The sequence below is a fragment of the Mustela nigripes genome, chromosome 10 (assembly GCF_022355385.1).
Source record: "Mustela nigripes isolate SB6536 chromosome 10, MUSNIG.SB6536, whole genome shotgun sequence".
In the NCBI taxonomy this organism is placed as follows: domain Eukaryota; kingdom Metazoa; phylum Chordata; class Mammalia; order Carnivora; family Mustelidae; genus Mustela; species Mustela nigripes.
In genome coordinates, this window is record NC_081566.1 from 64346335 (window position 1) to 64369100 (window position 22766).

At 58.1% G+C, this 22766-nt stretch overlaps 1 protein-coding gene and 1 long non-coding RNA gene across 3 annotated transcripts in view; one reads left to right on the plus strand and one right to left on the minus strand.

Annotated features, from left to right (window-relative positions):
- Window positions 1-11214, minus strand: part of KIRREL1 (kirre like nephrin family adhesion molecule 1) — an 84685-nt gene extending 73471 nt beyond the window's left edge. Inside the window, exon 1 of one of the 2 annotated variants that reach the window (XM_059413568.1) lies at window positions 10929-11214. In XM_059413568.1, the coding sequence (XP_059269551.1) occupies window positions 10929-10980 (52 nt within the window). In that variant the 5' untranslated portion in view covers window positions 10981-11214. The remainder of the gene's footprint in view (window positions 1-10928) is intronic. The other variant, XM_059413567.1, reaches the window with a different exon arrangement.
- Window positions 11215-19639: 8425 nt separating this feature from the next.
- LOC132026265 (uncharacterized) lies at window positions 19640-21497 on the plus strand. Its single transcript, XR_009406839.1, has 3 exons — window positions 19640-20119; window positions 20436-20657; window positions 21413-21497. It is a non-coding gene; the product is annotated as an uncharacterized LOC132026265 (long non-coding RNA).
- Window positions 21498-22766: the final 1269 nt, after the last annotated feature.

Genomic DNA, 22766 nt, shown 5'->3' on the forward strand with positions numbered 1-22766 from the left:
TCTGTCAAACCATCTTCCCCAAAACTCCAACCTAGAGCTGGATAACAGCTTTTTTCATAAACAAACAAACAAAACAGAGTGGGAATGACCCACTGGCTCAAGCAGGGAGGGGTCCCCACCAATGCCCTGGCTGGTTGCTTTTCTTTTCAAGATTTTATTTATTTATTTGACCGAGAGAGATCGCAAGCCGGCAGAGGGGCAGACAGAGGAGGAAGCAGGCTCCCTGCTGAGCAGAGAGCCCGATGCGGGGCTCGATTCCAGGACCCTGAGACCATGACCTGAGCCGAAGGCAGAGGCTTCACCCACTGAGCCACCCAGGCGCCCCTGGCTGGTTGCTTTCCAATTCTGCACCTGGCAGCTGCCGTGCTGGTGAAGACCGGGCGGTGAGGCGGGAGGGCTGGGGCCTGGCGAAGCGCAGAACGGGGCCCCGGCGGGTCAGTCTCCACGACGCAGGGAGCCCCGGCAGACACTGCCCCTCTCCTGCCCCACAACAAGTACATCGAGAAAGCTTTGGGATCAGGGACCCGCCCAGGCTCTGTTATACAACTGAGCAAGCCGACAAGTGACTTCGGTCACGTGGGTTCTATTTTCTGGGGCCTCTCGCTAGAACGTGGAAGGCCTGTCTCCCCAGGGGAGGGATGCTCTAACACGTGCAAGTGTGGTCCTGGACCCAGCGGCACCAGCGGCAGCCGGGAGTCCAGTGCCAAGGCAGCATCTCACCTGCCCCAGACCTTCTCACTCAGAATCCACACTTCCTCCAGACCCCCGGGTGTCTCGGAAGCACGCGGAATCTGAGAAGTGTTGCCACGGCGCGTGGAGGTGAAAGCGTCCAGAGAGACAGGGGTTAAGGCGGTCACACTTCCTGCACCCTGGGCTGAGGGTGCCTTTCCAGGCCTACAAGAGGTCCGGCTCCACTCCGCAGATGCGGAAACAGAGGTCACGGACCCGAACCAGGGTGTTCTCCGCTAGGCTCCGCAGCTGCCTCAGAGCTCCCTCCACACTGTGCCCTGGAGACCACAGCCTCAGGTATTACCGGCAACGTGGCTCACCTCCCTTGGCAGCGAACCCAGACTCTTGTCAAAGAAGTCCTTCGGACGAGGTCTTCTTTGCTCCCCCGCACATCTGCCAGACTGGGGACTGCGAGAAGCAGGCACTAGGCCATATTAATGCTAACTATGACTTATTGACTATCTACTGTGTTCTGGATTCGGATCCTCGATACACATTCCCTCCCACTTAGGGAGCTACTACTGCCCCCATTTCACGGACCAGAAAACTGAGGCTCCCGCCAGGCGGTTTAGTCCCACAGACCTGCTGGTAAGGAAGCCCCAGGGCCCTCCAGGGGTCACCCAATTCCAGGGTTGTGTTGCCAGGGCCCAGTCTCCGTGACCTGGCCCTGCAGTAAGACCAAGGCTCCATGCACACACTAAATCCCGTAGGTACAGGCGCTGCGGCCCCCGCGCTCCATTTTCTGCATAAATGGAGAGCGGTAGTGGTGCAGATAATCCTGAAGTCATTTCAACTTGGCTTTGCAATGCATTAGTTGTTTTTTTTTTTTTTTTTGCAAAGTCAGATTTTCCTTTCTAATTATATTTGGCTCAAACTGACATTAAAATGAGTTTGCATTCCCACTTCACCCACTGCCTGGCGAGAGGCGACCTCCCAGATGTGTGCAGGGTGATAGGCACATGAGGGCAGGATCCGCGTTGCCCAGAGCAGCTGACAGCAGCAGGGGCAGCAGCCCAGGCCACAAGCGTGTGCTGGGAGAGCGGGGGGGGGGGGGACACCCCGTCCTAGTGTGGGCAGCTGGCAGAGTCCTGGGAGGCTGGGGCAGGCAATGGCTTGGGACTTGGGATTAAAACCCAGGAGTCCTGAGGAAAGTCCTTCTGGAGAATGAGGGTACCGACGGGGCGAAACCTCAACTTCTCCCAGGCTCTCCACCCGCCAGCCTGTCCACCCCTGGGTTTCTGCTCCTCTGAAAATGCCTTCGTCCCCTCTGAGGTCCCCCTCTCTGCCCCCATCTGCCCATCTCCGCTCCTTTCATCGTAATAACCTCCCGGTTAAGCGAATCGACTGGGAAGAAGCCGTTCAAAGCTCCTCCTGGCTTGACAATGCTGGGTAATGGAGCGAGCAGGGCCCCAGGCTGTTCCTCGGAGAACTGGGGACGGACGGAGGGAGGAAAACTCGGCTAAGCTGATTACAAGGACAAAGTTAATTTAGAGATGAGCTCCGTTGGGTGGGGGTGGGGAGGAGGCTGCTGGACCAGGGGGTGAGGAGATTTGGGGCAAGTGGGCTTTAGAGAAACAGCCTTTGTTCCTGGAAATCATAATCCTTGGGAGGGACCTCGGCTCACTCCTTCGGATTCCTGGGCTCCTTCCGTCCGGAGCAGGGGCCACAATCGGGGATTGTCCAGAGCCGACTATCTTCACCAGCACAGCACTGCATTCCCAGGGCTCCAGCCGCAGCCCCTGAGCCGCACATCTGTGGACGTCCCCTCCCCCAGCCGGGCTCCCAGCCTCCCAGGCGGCCACTGTTAGACCTCAGCATTTTTCACATTCCTCCCCTACAACCTTGATCCTATAGGACTGTCCGTGTTTGTCCAGGGACTGAGAGTGTGAGCCCCAGGGACCGCCACCACACTTCACTTACCTTCCCATCCCCAGTGCCTAGAAGAGAGCCAGACCCAGCCCAGCCCTTCAAACAAGAACACCTGCTCAGGGGGACAGAGGCTCCCACCCCACTGGCAGGAGCCTTCTTCAAAGGTTTCCACTGGAGAAAGGGAGCTTTCGAGCCCGCCCCCCCCCCCCCCCACACACACACGTATCGATGGCCAGCACAGCCCTGAAGTCACCCCACAGGGATTAAGTCCAGACTGGCCCTCAGATGCAATCAGAGGGTCCCCCTAGACTCTGGGAAGCCCCCACCCAGGCTCCCGGGGAACAGCACAAGGCGCCTAGGATCAGGCCCTGACACTGCTCTGCTCTGGGATCCCTCCACGGCGCTCGGCCCCCACACACCTTTGTGTTAAACCTGAGGACTCTGTTCATCATCTCAGGGGATCCCCAACCCAGCTCACAGGTCAGGGAGAACTGGTATCTCTCTTGGGTTTTTTGCTCCGTCAGACCCTGACTATCTGTCTACCTCACCTTGTTGTTTAACTGAAGGGCTGCAAGCCTCCGTGGCTGCCCCTGCCCACAAAGAGGGTAAGAGAAGAGCACCTTTCGGTGAGGAGTCAAGTAGGGATCAGACTCAAACAACAGAAGGCCCTGGGGCCACACTTCCGACAGGACAGTCGCTGGGCTGGCTTCCCAAGCCCTTCCAGGTCTGGTCCCGGTCTGCTCTGGGTCCTCTTGCCCGTGTCCCCCGACACACTCTCCCCCTGCAGCCAGGCTCCGTGGACCCCTGCATCGGGCAGCCACACCTTGGCTCCGGAAGTCCCACGGGTCGGGTAACGCTCTCCCTCTTCCTGCCACACGCACGTCCTGTCCATCCTCAGACCCACTTCCTCCCCGAAGCCCTTCCTGGCCTCTTCGGCCCACGCGAAGTCCCCTGGCGGGTCGCTCCAGCTCTGCGCTGAACGCCGCACTCCCGGCACGGCAGCGTCCTGCCCAGCGGTTCGGGGAATCCTGCCGCGCGCACATCTTAGCTTCCTGGAGGGGACAGACCCCAGTGGCGTGTCATTTCTAAAAACATTTTTGCACAACACCTACCAGGATGTGTTGGATAGAGTAATACACATTTGCCGATTTGGAAAAAAAAAAAAAAAAAGTTAATTCTCTCCATTTTCCATTTTCCCTGAGGAAGGAGGCCTCCTGAAGCTAAGTGACTGACACTTAAATCCTGAGTGAGACCCCGCAGGGCAGGGAGAGGGTTCTGCTGGTCTGCAACAGAAATGTCTGGCCCACAGGAGGCACAGGACGCAGGGCCAGAGTGCCCGCTCCTCCCACACGCCTTCCGGGGCGTGCGCTCACTCCTCACAGGGCTTCAGGAGGAGATGGGGGCAGAGAACAGCATCCCACAGCCCGGTCCAGAAGGAGCTACGAGCCTCACTTGGCTTGTGGGGAGCGGGGGGAGAGAGGAACCAGCCCTGCAGGCACAGAGCACCTGACAGTGGGCTTCTGCTGTCCCTCCTCTGTCTCAAAATCCAGGCTGTGCTGCCTTCGGGGAGAGCCCAGCACTAGGTAGGGGAATTTTCTAGGGAGTGCTAGAGATTTCCACCCCTGGATTTAAGACCCTTCATTCTGAGGTAGGTGGTTGGCTGCGAGGCCCATTTATTTCAATAGGATCCCAATTTTGTTAAATGGGCTCAGGAAGGGCAGAAAGGAATGAGGCATCCGCCCCCAGAGACTCCAGAGGTTAATAAAAGTTGCTGGAGAAATCAAACATGGAGGGAGGGACTGGGAGCTTCAGGAGCCGACGGAGGGAGAGAAGCAGGGTGGGAGAAGAAACAAGACGTGATGTCCCTGAGGTCCTGGAGCCAGAGCAGCCTTCCTCCTGGGTGCGCCGGGGACCGAATCGGGGTGCAGGATCTGGGAGCCGGGCAGGCAGCTGTACGGGCTCGGGCTGCAGCAGGGAGCGCCCCGGGCCGCAGACTCTGTCCCGGAGTCAGAACCCGGGAGCCACAGGTTCTGACTCCCTTAACCTTGCCAGCAGTGTGTGCGTCTCTCACGGGCGATACGCGGGACCAGACGAGCAGCGGTGCCTCTGGAGACTCAGGACGGCCGCCCTGGCCGGACGTGGCCAGCCACCCGGACCCACGGCAGCACGGCACACCCAAGCTCTGCCGAACGGACGTGCCGGGGGAGACGTGGGTCTGGGACCACGCGCGTGAGGGCAGGCGAGGTGAGTGTGCGTACGTGTCGGTGGGGACAGCATGCACGCGTGTGGGCAGACGCACACTTGGAGTACGGGGCCTGCGTCCACACACTTCCGTGCGGCAGCAGAAGAGATGAGGGGCTGGCCCAGGGGGCTTTCTTCGGAGAGTCACCTCCAGCCCCCACCCCTACCGTGTGCCAGCCCTGCCTCTGGCACGGACCGGCTGCTTCCTTGCTGACAAGCTGCTTCTCTTCTTTGGGCCTTGCAACCACACCGCGAGGGCCTGTCCGGGACGGCTGTCCATACTAAGTTAGTCACTAATACACACAACACACCCAGGGGGGCCTCCACACACATGAACGACCGTGTCCGTCACTTGAAGTGAACCCATTTTCTTTCCTGCCTTGCCCCGGCCTCACGTTTCAAGACCAAAGACATGGCTGGGTCTTCCCCTCCCCTGCGGACCACCCAGCCCCATGCCCCCAGGCCCTTCCAGACCAGAGCCTCCTCCAACAGATTGCCCAGTAAGACCAGCTGGAGGTACTGGGAAGAAACCACACCGGGGCTGGCAGGTCAGGAAGGGGCGGGGCTCCCTCGGCTCCCGATGCAGGGGAGGGAGTTCCCCACCCAGGCACCAAAGACCCCCAGAAATTGGAGATTAAGGAATTGGCCCCCAGCCCTTCCGTCCAGTCCTGCTGCTACCCTTCACAGGTCATTTCAGCGCTTACGGCCCGTTGGCTCATCTCCTCAATGGAGAAACGGGCACTGCCCTGGCTGTACCGTGGGCGGCCGTCTGCCTCTCTTAGATGAGATGGAACAGGTCGGCAGGCTGAAACTGCAAGGCCCCACACAAATACACAGAGACTCTACGGGGTAGGAAGAAGCGGGGTTGACGCATCACAAACCTGCTTCTGCTCGTAGATGGGGCAGGAAGCTCCCACCCGCTCTGAGTAAAACAAGTGAGGCAGGGAGAGGGCGCAGCCCGGGCACCAGGAGCAGCCCGCCCGCCACTGTGGGCAGGACAGGGAGGCCCCTTCTCCCCTCCAAGGCTGCCTCAGCTCCTCGGGGGTCCGGACACCCGTGCGCACGCCCATCCTGGAGGTTCCTGGCAGAGGGTAGGCTGTGCGGCCACACGAAGCAAGTTTTAATCTGAGATCTAACACCCCAGGTACGGCCTTGAGCAAGTCAATTAAACTCAGCTTTGGGTTCCTTATCTATAAAATGAGGAGGAAGGATTTACTTCACAAGGCCATTAAAAGGGATAGGGGATGGTATGAAAAGCATACAGTAGGAATGCGGGAAGCACACAGTAGGAATTCAATATAAAGCAATCTGCTGTTTGGGTGTGGAATCCACCTCCCGCGAGCACTCCTCGCCCACGCTTGACCAGGCAGAGCATCTCTGGAACAGGCTGCCTGAGCCCCCAGCCTCTCTGTCTGCCGGGAAGGGCCTGGCTTGGAAGTGACCCACCGCCCGGTGCTCAAGTCTTGCCTCTGTCTGCTCTGGCTGCTCCCGAAGTCAACCTTGCGTGCAGTTCCCAAATGTGCGGTTCAGGGACCCGTAAGTCCGTGTTCAATATTAGACACAAACACAGGTTTCCAACTGTTCCTATTTGCCAAGCGCAGTCCTTTAAAGAAAAGCCACTTCGGAGCATGGAGCACCATCCAAGAAAAACCATCCAATGCTAAAAAAAAAAAAATGTAGAAAGACAGAGTTGTGGAATAAAAGATTGTTTTGAACATGTGAATGAGGGGCGCCTGGGTAGCTCAGTGGGTTGAGCCTCTGCCTTCAGCTCAGGTCATGATCTCAGGGTCCTCGGATCGAGCCCTGCATTGGGCTCTCTGTTCAGCGGGGAGCTTGCTTCCTCCTCTCTCTCTGCCTGCTTCTCTGCCTGCTTCTGATCTCTGTCTGTCAAATCAATAAATAAAATCTTTAAAAAAAAAATGTGAACGAGTTTACCTTAATGGGATGCTGCTCACTCCCTTTTCTCCCTAGTCCCCATCCGACTCTGGACCAGGAAAGATCTGTCCCAGTCCGGCATCAGTCCCTGGGGGCATGTGGGGTCCCTGGACAGGGCAGGTGGAGGCGTGGGGTGAGGGGAGGGTGTGTGTATGTGCAGCCTTTGAGGTCCGCTGGTTTCCACAACTACCAGCGAGATATTTAAGTTGTCTAAAACTCAATTCCTCATCCATGAAAGGGGACAATTACAGAGCTGATCTCGGGGCCCGTTGCACAGATTAAACTAGCTAATGCGATAAGACGTAGTTAGCACTAGGGCTCCATAAATGATCTGTGTTATTTCCAGCCTCAGGAAGGCAGCCACCTCAGGCCAGTGTCCCCTCCTCACTGCCCATAAGAGCCCCGCGTCCTTCTCCCCGGAATGCCAGCCTCTTCCACTCTGCTTTCCTCCCGGCCCCAGAGCTCCTGAGCTCTCCAGCCCACAGGGGCTGCTCAGTTTCCCTCCTGGGTCTGCCAAGACCCCGTGCTCTCCAGGAGAGGTCCCCGAGGAGGCGCTGAAGGCCAGGACGAGACACGGAGCAGCCGGAGGGCGAGGACGAAGCAGCAGCAGGAGGACGCAGACCGCGGCCTGCCGCCCTCCATGGGCAGCCCCAGATCCTGAGGGCAAGCACGGCCGGGCCCCCGTCCCGGGCCGGACACCGGTCCATGCACTCGGCACACAGCACGTTTCATGGCCATCGCAACCCTGGGAGGTATGATTTCTATCCTCGCTGTCCAGGCAAGCAGAGTGAGGCCCAGAGAAGGCGCCTGCCTCGCTCAAGCTGACATGACACGTCTACCAAGTGACCGAGGGGATGTCACCAGGGATGGACTAGCCTGGGGCCTTTCCCACACTCTAGCGCTTGCATCAAACCAATCAATTGATCAGAGTCAAGGGCACTCACCGAGCGCGCCGTGCTGGTGTCAGAGACTGAGGGGGTGGAGGAGAAATGAAGACCTGGTCCCCAACGGTACTGAGGCCAGAGGAGCTTCCGTCCGTCAGAGGTCAGGGCTCTGGGCTCTCAAGGCGAAGAGTGAGAGCCAGACAGTGCTGGCTTCCTGGTCCCCGCCTCACCGGAGAACCCAAGGCAGAGCCAGACACCTCCAGGCCCACAGCCTGATAACCAGCCTAAGGTAGGAGCAAAGGCCTCCAGGCCTCCTCTTGGGGATCCCAGATCCTTTAGGGCCTGAGAGTAATGCCCACAGAGCAGCGAGCTCAGGCTCCCTTCAGCTCTGAGGGGAAGCTGGAGCCCAGTCAAGGTCAGAGGGCGGCCTGCCCTCCTGATCTCTGCCATGTCTCCCAGCCTCTTCCCTAGCCTCCAGGCCTGCTCTCGGCTGGGCAGGCAGGGGTTGGGGTGGGGGGCATCTGCAGCCCGTGTGCAAAGCGGAGGAGAGAGCTGGTCCCCCACTACGGGTCCTTCCACACTGCTGCTCTCAGCCAGGACGGAGCTGTACTCAGGCAGCCGAGTTCCTGGGAATTTAGGAGGTTCTTGACTCTTCCTTGGGCTCCTCACCCCAGCTAGGCCGTGGCAGGGGTAGCTGGGGACCTCTGGGGGCAGGAGGGACAGATTTTCCCCTGCCCCCGCTCCATCCCCCAGAGGCAGCTCCCGCCCTGAGCCAGCCTGTCATCCCACATTGCTCTGATTAGCTATAATCTTTCTTTTTCAATTTCTCCTCCCAGAGACTGGGGAGAGAGAAAATCTCCCAGAAAATGAATAAATATTTCAATTTTCGGCGCAATCAGTCTGAGGAGCCGGCGCATGATGGAAACGGGGGGAAGGATAATGGTTTTCATTTAGATAAGATACAGAAAATTATTTAGTGAAAAATGAAGATTGATGAAGCCCATTGAAATTCTTTAAAACGCGATTTTTATTTCTCTGCCTGGGCTGACTCCCCCCTGGCTCTGCCCCCCTCAATTTGACTGTCTTCTGCCACCTTCCCCTTCTCCCCACCAACAGCCCCTCCCCCGCCACACCCCCTCCCCCCTTTTCCTCTCCCAGGACCCCAGTCCGACCTGAAGCTCTCTCTTTCTAAGGATGGAGGCCGAGGAGCGGTCACCCGCCCCGTGAGTCCCCCAGCCTCCCTAGGTCCCTGCTCCCTCCGTCCCGGCTCCCCAGTCCCTCCCAGGAACCTTGGCAGGGACTTCCTCTTTCCTCCCCTCCCCGTCCATCTTCCCCCCTTCCTTTCCTTTGGCACCCCTCCCCCACCCAAATACTTTGCACACTCCTTCGGGTCTCTGGTCTGGCTCTCAGCCCCTTGGGAGGCCGCGAGGTGGAAGCCCCGCTGACCGACCCTCCCCCTTCCCAAAGGGAGGACGGCACACAGCACACGCCTCGCCTTCTGACCGCTTCTGCTCAGATTCAATCCGCATGTCTCTCCTGTTTGCTAACTGCAGCTTTTGTTCCTTGAAGCTCATTTTGTTCCATACTGCTGACATGCCAGGGCTCCAGGAAAGGGACAGACCTAAGCTTGGCCCCAACACACGCTGATAATGACCCAGCGCCCCCCCCCCCCCACAGCCAGGCGAACAAAGTCAGAACTTGCGTCCTCTTCCCAACTTTCTGCCAAGCTGCTGCTTGGCCTGCCAACCCCAGGGCCAGGCCTCCTTCCCCAGCACCGCCTCCCACCCCACTCACACGGGATGCACACCCTTCCCAGATCTTAAGCTTGTGTTAGGGGCTTGGGTGCCTTTCCAGGAAAGAAAGATCAAGACCAGCCCCCCACCAACTCAACCAGGCTTTGCCTTGAGAGCTGGGGAGGGGCCTGGTAAGGAGAGGAGGGGTCCAACACAACACCCCACCCCTAAACACACACACACACACACACACTCCCCAGCCCCGGAAGGGAGGGGAATTAAGAACAGGGCAATGTCTGAGGGTGTTCTACCCAAGCAGACTTCCCTCCACCAGATTCCCCTCCACAGGAAAGGGGACCACTTCCTCCATGATGCAGTCTGTCCACCTCCATAGGTGTCTGCCTATATGAACGTCTGCTCAAGTTTCTTTGTTTGCTGGAGGGTTGGTCTCCGTAGAAGGGTTTCACTGTGTGTGTGTGCGCGCGCGTGTGTGTGTCTCTCACGTCCTTGTAAATGCCTGCCTGCATCCATGCCCTGTGTCTGGGTGAGTTTTGATGTGTTTGGGTGCATGAACGTGCAAGCCGACGCGGGGGAGGAGTCTGTGTTCCTGGGGGTGTCAGTGCCTTTGTGTGTATGTGTCTGTCTCCGTTCGGGGATGCTTGTGGGTATATCTGTCTCAGTAGGTGAGTCGTCTGTCTCCGTGTCTATGACTGTTTTTTGGTGTTTGTGTGTCAGCTCCATTTTTGGAAGGGGGTGGCTAGCTCGGCAGGATTAACTCTTCCCTCGAGGGAGACCCAGGAGACCAGAATGCACACCCACGGAGCCCGGCGCTGGCTGAAGCCTGGGCCCTCAGTCTCCCCAGCTCCCCACCCCCAACCCCCAGCCTCAGGAGACACTAACGTCCTCATCTCTCTCAACCGCTCCCTCATCTCCCAGCTTCTCCCCTGCCAGTTCCAAATACGACCCGGACATCCACACTTTCCCGCCCCCAAGCGGGAGGTGAGCCCCCCCTCCAAGTGCCCCCCCCCCGAATATCCAGCCGGCCCGAAGCTGCCTGTGGAAGTCCACTCCCCAGCCGGCATCTCCGCGAGCAGCGCTCCCGCCAGAGGCCCCCAGGCCGCCCTCCGGGTTTCCAGAGGGGGCGGCCCAGGCGGGAGGGAGCGCCCCCCGCCCCCAGCAGGGCCCGGCTGGAGCTGGGATTCCCTCCGCGGGATCTTCGGGACCGGGTCCCCAGCTTTCCGCGCACCTCCCGCCCCGAACCCGAAATCCCACCGTCCTCGCAGCCCTCAGCACCCTCGCGTCCCCCTCCCGCAGGACCCGGGCGTGCGGACTCCAGGCCTCGGCGGGCAGCGGCGGGGGGGGGGGGGGCTGCCCGAGGCTCCGGGGGGCGCCGTGGGCGCGTTCGGGTCCCGCGACGGCCCGACCCCCGCGCTCGCGGCCGGGGACAACTTGGGCGCATCCGCGGGAAAGTCGGGCCCGCGCCCGGGGTGCGGGCTGCCTGCCCGGAGGGGCGGCGAGGGCAGGCGGCCGGGCTTACCTTGGGAGAAAGTGTCCGAGAGAGTGAGGATCCAGACGAGGAGGCTCAGCATGCTGCCCGCCGCCCGCCGCGCCGGGGCCCCGAGTTGGCGACGGAGCGCGGGGCGCGGGCGGGAGGAGGGAGCGGGGCCGGAGCCCGCCCCCGGCCCTGCACACGCGCGTGCACACGCGCACACACACTCGCACGCGCGCACCCCCGCGCGCACAAACTCACTTCCCTGCCCTGCGCTTTCCTGCGCTCTCGGCCCCCAGCCGCGGCCCCCGCCCTCCGGGCCGCCCCGGCCCCCGCGGTCCCGCCCTCGCCCCGGCCCGGCCCTCTCCCGCCCGGTGCTGCCGCTCGCCCAGCTCGCGCTCTCCGGGGCTCTTCCGCTCTCCGCTCCTCCGGGCCCTCCCCTCCCCTCCCTCCCTCCCCGCCCCTCCTGACGTCTCCTCCCCCAGCCCTCCCTCGGCCCTCGGGCCCCCGGCGCGCACGCACACCCCCCGCCGGACTGAGATGCCCGCGGCGCGGGACCCGGGGGGACCGAGGAGCGGCCACGCGCCCCGCCCGTCACACGCAGCTTGGGGGCCCGCGCTGCCGGGGGGGCGGCGGGTTGTGGGGGCGGCGGGGCGAGGACCTGCCCCTGGGCCGGGGCATGGCGGGGATGGGGAGGCAGCGGGAGAGCTCCTGTGCGTGTTGGCGGGGGCGGGGGCGGGGGCTGGGGGGCGCGGTGGGCAGGGGGTGGGTCTTGGAGTCAAAAAGCACAAAATCCCTGTTTTTCTTTTTTCTTTTTTTTTTCGTGTTGATCCCACACCCAGAATCTAACCCCTAGATTCCCGAAATTGGGAATTCTCGGTGGATGACTGAACGCTGGGGCGGGGATGCGATGCGGGACTCTCCCCACCTACAGAATCCCGAGCTGGGCACTGCCGGAGGCTTCTCCGAGCCGCCTGGAGCCCCTGCCCGGGCCACGCAGTGGGGCCAGGCCAGCTGTCGCAGCCCTCAGCCCGCCGGGAAGGGGAGCCCTCGCCTCCTGCCTTTGTTCATCCTGGGTGGCACCGTCCAGGAGGAGAAAGTAGCCAACTCCGCCGCTGGGCAGGGCCAAGGGGAGGGCGGCCACCGGAGGATCTCTAAGCGCGGAGGAGTTTGAGATCCTGTGGGGTTGAGAGGTGCGGGCACTGGGACGGGAGGGAGTGCCCGGCGAGTGCAGCGAGGGCACGGCCGGGGTCCGGCCCTTCCTAAGAGCCCAGCTGGGCCGCCGGGCCCCCTCCCCACGCGGACCAGATGCGTCTGCTCAGGCTGTCGCTGGGGGTACCCGGAGTCCCGGGGGATGAGCGGAGGAGAAATCACAGACTTGCACAACTTCGCAGGACTCCGCTGGTCTAGAGAGGTCTCTACTGCCGCCCGCTCCCCGGTCCCCGGGGTCCCTAACACTCCCCGCGGATTCTCGCGGTCGGGCCTCGCGGTCTGGCGCGCGGCTCTCTGGTGCCCCCTGCTGCTCAGAGGCTGTTCCTCCGCGGAATCTGACACGGGGCGGGGGCGGGGGGCGGCGGATGGTCCAGACCCTGCGCGCATCCAGAGGACGCAGGTACGCGGGCTGAGACGCACACGAGCTGCTGTTCAGAAGCATGCGGTGCACAGACCCGGGGGTCCTTCACACGTGCGAACACACGTGTGCACAGGCAAGCGCGCGGCTTAAGAGGCGAGAGCCAGAGGCAGCCCGAGAAGGAGGAATGAAATCACAAACACGTTCGCACAGCCGCACACCAGCCGCACGCAGCACGGACACACAAGGGCTTTTCATTTGCGCGCTCATTAATCATGCATTCCACAGATATTTCTTTAGTGTCTGCTTGTGCTGCACTCGCAATTCTAGGCCTTGGAGATACAACCATGAAAAAAAATTTTAAAGAGGATAAGTCCCTCTTTCCTCCTGTTCCATTCTGGAGGGGACGAAGAGGAGTTCTTACTGCCTCTCTCTATACAAACGTACATAAAGTATACCACGCTGCAGTAGATGCGGCGAGAGACAAGTGTAATTAGGGAAAAGGGCTCTGCCAAAGCACCATTTGAGCAGGGACCTGAAGGCACTGAGGGATTCAGGTACCTGAAGGGGGGAAAAAAAGCAGGTAGGTGGCAACAGCCAGTGCAAAGGCCCTGAGGTAGAGACGTTCTTGGTGTATCGGTGAGACTGCCTTTTCTCCTTCTTAACTCTGCTCAAAGGTGCATGGAAGAGAGGCCCATGGTGGTGGTTATTTAGGAGAATGTTAAGAAGAAAAAACCCAGAAGTGAGAGAAGAGAATATTCTAAGCTTAGAGCTTCTTACCCACCTTCCTCCAGCTTCAGTTCAGGTTTGATGGTGATTCTTCGTGTTAGGCGGACTTGGTTATCAAAAGTTATCTCATTATTACCTCGAAGCGCTAGCAGCGGAGGAACCCAATTTCTCCAGTGCCTCAACAGCTGAAGCAGTCACCCCGTCTGTCTCACCCAGTCCCTTAACTTGCTTCCCACTTTTCTTTCATCTCAAGTCCTTACCAGCTGCATTCATCCGTAGCAAACACACTTCTCCAGAATCCCCTCCAGATGAGCCACTCGACATCCCTGATTCCAGAGCTGAAGACCCCAACTCCGGCCAGCGGTCCTCAACACCAGCTGCAGATCATAATCTCCTGAGAAACTTTTTCAAAACACCAGTGCCTTGGCCTCGCTTCCAAAGACTGCTTGTTCTAGGGTGAAGCCCCAAGCACTGGTATTTTTAAACATCTCCCCAGGCAATCCTAATGGGCAGCCAGGGCTGAGAACCACTGAACTCCCCAGGCATCGCCCCCCACAAGCCTGAGTGTACCTGCCCCCCCAGCAGTGCTGCGGAGAGCCAGTCCTGCGACACCTCCCCTCCTGCAACGCCCCTAACTTTGCTCCATTCTCCTCTCTCCTGCACGGGCATTCACAATTCTAATTAAATTAACGGAGGAGCCTGGTAGAGTCTAATCACAGAACTCTCATCAAACTGGAGGCTTCCTGGGGCTGCGTCCCCCGTCTCAGAGGGATGCTCCCAAAGGCAAAGCCTGTGTCTTTTCCGTCAGACCAGACATACTTCCCCAGGACAGAATATCTGCCCCCCCTATCAAACTTGGGGCTGCTTGGAGGCAAGTGCTGTTCATGCCCCCTTCAGTCTGCAACTTCCGGAGGGCAAGCTGGGGAGCCCCTCTCCCATCAGAGGGCAGCAGAGAGGCTGAGGACCAAGCACATGGACCCTCATCCAGGTTCTGTCCTTTACTTCCTGCGGGACCTCCGCAGCTTATTTACCTGACCTCCCTGTCCTTGGTTCCTTCATCTGAAAACAGGGACAGGAGCACTTGCTGTGTGGGGAGGTGTGACGCTTAAGCGGGTTGCTTCCGTCCAGCTCTTAGTGCTAGGCACAGAGTGAGCAGGAAATGCTAGCTGTGATTATTTTCTCTGTGGGAGCTCCCCGAAGCAGGGACATTCGAACCTTCCTCCTGCCGGCTTGGTCTCCGTCCACAGGCAGAGGGCCTTGCCCAGACAGAAGTATGTGTGCCTGGAGGCGGGGGGAGTAATCCCCGAGGACACTTTCACCCAGAAAAGGGAGAGAAGCAGCCAAAGGTTATATATGGAGTTAAGAGAAATATTAATAATTTTTTGAGCACAAAAGCAGAAAGATCAAGAGGTCAGAGAGTGAGCAGGAAGGCAATTTATGGCCATTGGCGGGAGAAGTCACCCTGAGAGACAGAAATGAATTCTTTGTCTCAATGAGGGCTAAGAACAGCAGAACAATTCTATAAATTGTCCTCTTTCCCCCAGAGGGGGCGGAGGACTGTGTTCCTGCTGCTTCCCAGAGACGCGCAGAGAAAGGCCAAGATCCTGATTTTCAGCTCGGAAGACGGGCCTGCCCGCGGAGGAAACCTGGACTCCCCGGAGCAGAAGTCGCCCTGTCTGCACCCTTCCGTGGGAAGGGTAGCCCCGAGGGTGAGCGGTGCTGTCCTGCTCCCAGCTCCTCCCTGTTCCTTCCCCTGTCCTGTCTGCCCACCCCAGGGGCTGCAGAAACCCTTCCAGATATCAGGCCTGGGGCTTTCCTGCTGCTACATCAGCCCATTTTCTCTGGTTCTCAGTCTCCTTAGACACCCAGCTTTGGGGGATATACAGGAATGAGAGCAGAGCCAGGGGATGGCTTCACCGGCCATGGGGAGAGACTCAGATCTGTACCATGAGGGGAGCCAGCGGGGGCAGAAGAGCGGCCTCAGGGGTCCCTTGGAAGAGCTGGACAAGGCAGGCTCTCGATGGGGCTGGGGTGTCAGTGGATGCCTGAGGGAGCCGGCGCTGCCAGTGTAGAGGAAGGACTAGAGGCCAGACCCCTGGAGCGATGCCTACTGAGAAGCAGCAACCACAGTATTTAGGGGGAGGTTTGGACAGGGCGGGGCGGCGGGGGTCGCGGGGGAGCTGCTTCCAGGCAGGGCTTAGGAAGGATGGACTTGGTGGAGACAGGCTCCCGCAGTGTGTTTCCTGTGTGCCAGCCCCACTCCCTGCCCCATTCCCTACCCCATTCAGCCTCAGAATCCAGCTGCAACATGCAGAGACAGTTTGCTCTAAATGGACCCGTTATCTCGTCTTTGATGTCATGAGGATTTTGTGGTCTGAGTTCACAGGGGTCAGGAGACCCCCGTCTTCAAATGAGCAGCCCAGCCAAGCTCAGAGAAAGAGAAGAGGGTGGGGGCGTGGCATGGGCGTGAGGAAGGGAAACCAGGGAACAGACTCATTAGGAAAAAAACCAGAAACAGTAAAGTAAGCCCATGGCACCAACCTCCGGCCTCAGAACCAGAAGGGCCTCAGACCAGGGGGAGCCCAGCTCCCCTCTGAGACGGTGAGATGCTCCTTCAAGGCCGCAGAGTAAGTTCCAGTGGGGCAGGGACCAGCACCCAGGCCTCTTGCCTCTTAGGCCAGGTTCCGCCCGTCTATCTGGCTAACTCCTACCTCTGCACCCCAGAACCATCCCAGATGCTTTGTCAGCAGAACCCCTGTGGTCCAGCCAGCTCTGATCTCCTGCGTGTAGTTCTGGTCTCCTGTCGGTATCCGAAAATGGGAAGTAAGGGATCAGAAGTGGGGGATCCCCAGGAGTAAGGGGGGCTCCTCATCTCCCTTTGGTCCTTGGCTTTGGCTTCCTTGGGTCCTACTCCCAATCCCACAGCTGCCAGAACTTCAGCATTCCCCAGGGCTCCTTTGAAGACCTAAAGCCCATCGTCAGATCTGTTTGTACAGGAAGGGCACACAAGTGGCAGCTAATGTTTGCACGGGAGCCAGGGAGCCGATCGCATCAGCAGTGAGCATTAGGCCCAGAGGCTGCATTAAGGTCACTAACGTAGGTTGAAAGGTAAAGGTGAATCAAGTCCGCAGGAATGGAAAACTTAACCTGTACTACAGGAAGGGCTATGAACTTAAAGCAAGACCCTTACCAATGTCAGAGCAGCCCTGGCTGAGGGTTCGGGTCCCGAGGAGCTCCTTCAGCCATTCGTGCCTCTGCCCACCAGACCCGTGCTGCAAGCTGACTCTGTGGCCAGGCACAGGCGAAGCCTTTGGAATGCAAAGAGGAGGGAGGCTCAACCTCTTGCTCTCCGGGAGCCAGTCTGGGGGGAAAGACAGACAGTTACCGAGAGCTGAATTGGGAGGTGCAGAGAGAGAGAAACGCCCGTGTTTTTGAGGGCAGAACAGAAGAAGCCTGGAGTTTCCTGGAGTTGAGTGTTGAGAATTGGCATCTCCTGCCACAGTCTCAAGTTCTCTTCTCTAGACCCCTGTTTCCTGCCACATCTGCTTCCCCTGCCCCGGTGGCCTGCAGCTGCAGCAGGGAGTTGGGGGCTCTTCCCTGCAGACGCCCACGGAGGCCTTCCCTCGGGCGGACGGTGGGCTCTGCAAAAGCTCCCTGTCTGAGCACGTTCCCTCTGGCTCCCCAGCTTCGTCCGGGCCCGGGACCAGGCCCAGCTGTGCCTGCCAGGCAGGGTCCGGCTGCCGGCTTTGGTGGCATTTCCGAAATGGACAGATGGAGAATGTTGATTTAATGTCCCTCCGGTGCCTCCGTTCCAGCCTCCAAGACACAGCCAGCTCTGAGCCTCTGCCATCGCGTCCGCCCCTTTAGACCACGGCAGGCCCTCCCCTGCAGCTCTTTTCCCTGACCCTCTGGCTCCTCCAGCTCCATCCCTAAGTCCTCCCCACATAAAGCAGGGGTCTAGGCTTTGGGAAGAAACCTGGGGGACGCAAATCCAGAGAAAAAAGTCACATTGCCCATGAAAAAGAACAAACAACAAGCTGGCCACTCCTTCTTGGGCCCTCCTTCCCGGGCCTGTGACCAGGGAGGGGAAGTGGGCTGCCAGGGGGCTGGGGAGGGGGGCGGGGAAGCAGTCGTCAAGAGGTAAAAGGTTGGAGATATGCAGGAGCGGTGGGGCCCAGAGAGGCCGGCCCAGCGGCACCGCGCCGGGAGGTAATAGGGCGGTATTGCACACGTACACACTTGCTAAGACTGCATGCTACGTTACGTGTCCTCATCACAAAGGAAAATAATAAGAAATAAAGGAGGTTGGAGGAGACTGTTGGAGGGGACGCATCTGTTTCTGGCATAGACTCTGGGGATGGTTTTCTGTGTGCACGCCCGTCTCTAACCTCTCCAAGCTGGGCACATGAAATACATACAGCTTCTTGTGGGTCAGTCCCTCCGCAGTGTGGTGAGAAGGGCAGCAGCCTTCGTCCCGTTTAAACCCAGGAGCTGCTGGTCTGCACCTGACCGCTCCTCCCTCCTCACCATCCACCTCGGTCCTCAGTTCCTGGAAGGCGGGATCGCTTCCTGCCACATGCACGGTCACCCCCACTGTGACCCGCAGGGTCTGCTCCACCCCACCCGGCCCCCACAGAGCGGCCCTCTGCAGCCCCTATGCTCTTTCTCAAGCTCAAATCCGACCACTTGACTCCTCTACCTGAGCCTCCCCGATGGTTCCCACGGCCCTTAGGATCAGACCCAGAATTTTCCCTGGGCTCCGGGACAGAGCTGCCTTACCTCCCAGCCCTTGCTTCTTGCCAACCGTCTCGACCTTACCTTCCAGCTCGCTCCGCATCGCAGCTTCCCTGCTTCTCCGGCGCCCGGAACTAGCCACAGGTCTCGGTGGCAGCTTCTCTGCTATGGCCTTGTCCACAGCGCTGATTTCCACCAGGCCTAACCCCATCTTGTATCTTGTCCCCTAGGCCAAGCCGCCTCCTCCTTCAGACATGTCCCTTCTCCAGCAAGCCTCTCTAATTCATCCAGCAGGGGAGGTCACCTTGTTATGGCCCTCCTGCACCCTGATTTCAACCGGGGACGTCAATCACACGTGGGATTAGGGGTTCAGTGTCTGTCCCCTGCTGACTGCGAAGCCGTCCCGTGCGGGCCAAGACGGTGCTGGTCGCGTCCGCGGTGGCGATCGCAGTGCCTCCCGTGGAGTCGGCTCCCAGGACTGAGGAAGAGAGAGAGACGTCCCTTTTCTGGGTTGTGCAAAGCTTCCATTTCACAGCGTCAGGAGCCCCAGGGCCGACCATGGGAGCAGGCGAGGAGGTTGGGCATGTGGTGAGTTGTAGGAGATCACCCCTCCAGGGCGCTGCAAGAAGAGCAGAACTGGCAGGAAAGTTTATCTCCTCTTGTTCAGTGTGAGTGTGCGGTGGGGAGACACATATTACCGCGGATGTGCAAAAAAAAAAAAAGAAAAAAAAAAAACAGGAACGGCCAGCGAAGCTATAAATACAGCCGAGCGTTGGGTGACATCACCTGAGCACAGTGTGGCGATTTATGGCCCAGTCACAGGGCCCTAAAGTGTATTTATAACGGTGTAACTCACTAGGACTTCCCGGGCCCGCCTGCCCTCCCTTGTTCTCGGGCTGCACTGTGGCCCCGTTCCTCCTCCTTCTCACAAAACAGCTTGGCGGGGGCCCTGCTCTGGGGGGACGAGCAGGAGAAGCTCTGGAGAATGGAGTTTCGCTCTGAAAAGGAGCATCCAAAACCCGTCAGTGGTCCCCATTTCCTGGTGAAACAAAAACACGTAGCCCGGGACCAAAGACGTGCAAAGCCACGCCTCTCTGGCCTCGACTTCCCTTGCAGCCAGGGGCAGCGTTATTGGTTTCCAGCCTTATTCCTACGCCGCGTGGCCCCTAATTCCAATTCTTCACTTTCCCCAAAGAGCATCTGGTTTCCACCCTGGTGCCCTTGCTCCTGTCTCCCTCCACGGGGCATGATTTTCTGCCATAAATCTCCAGCCAGAACGTCTCCTCCAAAGCCCAGCTCAGAGGCAGCCCTTTCACGGACCTGCCCCAGGATGACCTTTCCTGCCCCAGGACGACGTGTTCCTTGCTCCTCTCCTTCCAGTGCCGCTGGCTTCCCACCCTCTGCTCCCTGGGGCCCCCTGCTCACTCCCCCAGGCAGGCACATGGGCATGTCTCATCTCCCCCTCACACTAGGAGCACCTTCTGCACGTCTGAGCCCCTCCCTCGGGTTCTGCTCAGCACCTAGCATGGGGAGAAGCTCAGAGAACGTTTCTTCAGTCAAATATCTGTCCCCTTTGTAAGCCTGGTCCCCGCCGAGCATCTACGGTGAGTCCAGTGCTGTGCTAGAAGCCATCCCAGCATTCTGTTCAATCCTCACAGCGACACGGAGGGCGTCACCTCCCCCACTTCTGGGCACAGGAACTGAGGCAGAGAGAGGTTCGGGGGCCTGCCCGGAGGCACACAGAAGGAAAGGTGACCGCAGGATTCACAACCAGCATGGCAGACCCCGCTGAGCTTCCTCTGTTCCAGGAGCCCCGGGGCTGTGTGCTCTGCAGCCTGGCTTCTGTCGGACACCCCAGGACGGACATTCTTTCCTAAAGACCCCGCACACCCCCTGCCTCCTCTTCCCTGTCCACAGGTGCTTCCAGACGGGCTCGCTGAGGTGCTGGGTTGTCAAAGGTCGCCACGGTGAAAGCAGCAGCCCCAGATCGAGCCCTCGCCGGTCTCAGAGCCCGTGGAGACACGGAGAGGAACTGTCACCCAGCACCTACCGCCCTCAGGACACTGACTCTCTTCTCCCTTCTCCCCTCCTCTGCTCCGGATCTTCTCCGGTGATCTTGCCACCACCCCTCAATGGAAGGAGAAGCGGAGTTGACCTGAGAGGCTCCCTGTTTGCACCAAACCACTAAATGCTCACCTCAGGGCAGGTGAGAGCTAGAAATCACCCCAGGTGGGTGAGGTAGGTGTAGGCGATGCCACTCAGCTGGGCTGGGACCTGAGTCACGGTCTCCCGCAGACAGAAGTGCCCCAGGGGGAAGTGGGGCGGGGAGCAGGTCATGGTGGGAGCAGCACGTTGGAGCCAAGCAGAAAGACCGTGCGTCTTCCCAGTGCGTCTGCGGCCGGTCGCCAGCACGGGGCTTGCTGCCCTGGGTGGGATCTAGAACACCTGCCGAGCAAAGTGATTCTGTTGAAAAATCACTGTGAACACTGTGAACACTTTGTATCTCTTCTATTATTGCTCAGGTTTGAAAATTGACTAAAAATGATGCCAGGATGCTGTCGGCTTTCTCCCCCACTCCACCTTCTCCCGTGGGCCACTGGCGTCCCCAGAACTGATGGCAGAATCAAGCACATTCATCCCCACGCCACATGTGAACTGAAGAAATTCGCCTTCCGTGATTTGGTCTCTCTCTCGAGTCTTTATCACAATCCCGAGAACTCTCCCTTCGCTCTAAACCTCCTCTGGTAAATGAGTTTATACTAAAACATGAAGGACTCTATATTCCCCACCACCACCACGCCCACCCCCCAGCCCCAGGCGTATTTTCAAAAAAAGGTAGGGCTTTATCCAAAGGAGCACTGTAATTATGGGCAGCTTTATGCTTGATAGGAAGCATGCCATGGAAGTCCAATAGACAGAGCTTCTAGAACCCCTAAAGTAACCCCTAGCCAAGAGTCCACAGCCAGAGGTAGACTTACCATCAAGTTCCCTGGGTTCACTTGCTCAGGGCCCTCTAAGGCTCCGGGCGGCCTCTGCCGGTGTGCCTGTGTGGCTCCGCATAGAAGAGGCAAGAGTGAGTACCACAGCCATGAGCGGTGACGTCTACTGTCTCTTTCCACTAGGACTTCCCCTCCAGCCCACCTTCCTTCGTGGCGGGGGTGGAAAAGCCACGGGCATTTTGGTGGGGGGTCTGCTAAGTGGAAATTGAATTGAGAGTCCACTTAGGTTGGATTAAAGGCTTATGTGATGTGGCTCCCTGTCCCTTGCCTGTGTGATTAGAGCAGGGATAGCTTTCAAGAGTGCTCCAAGGCCACCACGCTGACTGGCGCGGCATCGGGGCACGTGGACACGGAGACCCAGGGGGCCGTGGTGGCAAGAGCTTGTCCCCTAGCACGCGGATCTGGAAGCAGTGCCTGAAATGTATGGTATGAGAAGCTGGTCCATGGAAAACACTTCTCAGCAAACGTGTAACGCTAAGCGGTGGGTTTGTTTCTCACAGATGCTGTGTGGACATGGAAGTTCTGCCTGGGATGTGTCTGACAATGCCACATGGGAATTACACACTGCTGGAAAATGCTTCCCGCCTTTGATGTGAAGAGGTGAATTGTAATGCAAAATGCAGATGATTCTCAAGGAGACATTATTTAAGTGGAAGAGTTAGATTTCTGATAATCCAATTAACGATGAGGCATACATAACCTGTATGATTACAGTGGGTAAAGTTTTACATTTCTTGATGATTTGACAAAGAACGTAACACTCACAATAGGGCCGCCAGGACAGGGGCGATCTGGCTAATAGCCACTGCTGTCCTTCACAGCCAGTGTTTAAGACTGGTGACAACATGAGAGAACTCAGACTGTCCTGAAATCTTACAGCTCAGTTACAAAAAACAGTGTCTGGTTCTTTTTTGGATTCGACAACAATCCCAAGATTACATACGGTATTATCTGTACAGCACTTTTAAGGTTAAAAGACATTTTTAAAGACTATCAGTCTTTAAATATATTTCGATCAGCCACACTGGAGGAAAACTGAACTATCCTGCTCTTTTGATAAAAAAAAATTCTTAAATCATTATGAAGAACCAAAGGGTATGCAGCCAAAAAAGGAGAAAAAATACGACATGGTATCTTCGACAGTTACTAAAAATGATTATGTTATTTTTCCGGGTTTTTAATGATTTTTTAATTTGCCAACTTTTAAAAAGGCATAACTTGTTATGATTCCTTTTCTCATTTTTAAAGTACAACTTCACTTCTGTATCTACTTTTGCATTTATAATTTTGTATTCCTTTTCTTTTTTTTTTTTTTAAGATTTTACTTATTTATTTGACAGAGGGAGAGAGATCACAAGTAGGCAGAGAGGCAGGCAGAGAGAGAGGAGGAAGCAGGCTCCCCGCTGAGCAGAGAGCCCGATGTGGGGCTCGATCCCTGGGATCATGACCCGAGCCGAAGGCAGAGGCCCAACCCGCTGAGCCACCCAGGCGCCCCTTGTATTCCTTTTCTTAAAGGGGGTTTCTTCCCCAGCCCACCAAACAATGTAGGCTTCAGGTCCCACAAAAATGGATTCACTCTGTCTACAGAATCAGTATTTTATTGAGAAAATGATGAATAATGATGATGATGGTGATGGAGGTGATGGTGATGATGGTGGTAATGACGATGGTGATAGTGGTGATGGCGGTGGTAGCAATGATGGTGGTGGTGGTGGTGATAGTTGTGATGGTGGTGGTGATGGTGGTGATGGTGATGGTGGTGGTGGTGGCGTGGAGGTTGCTCTGTGCCTACTTTATTCCAAGGCTTTGCTGTAATTTATCCCATTCTCCCCTCTAATAACATCTCGTTTCCTC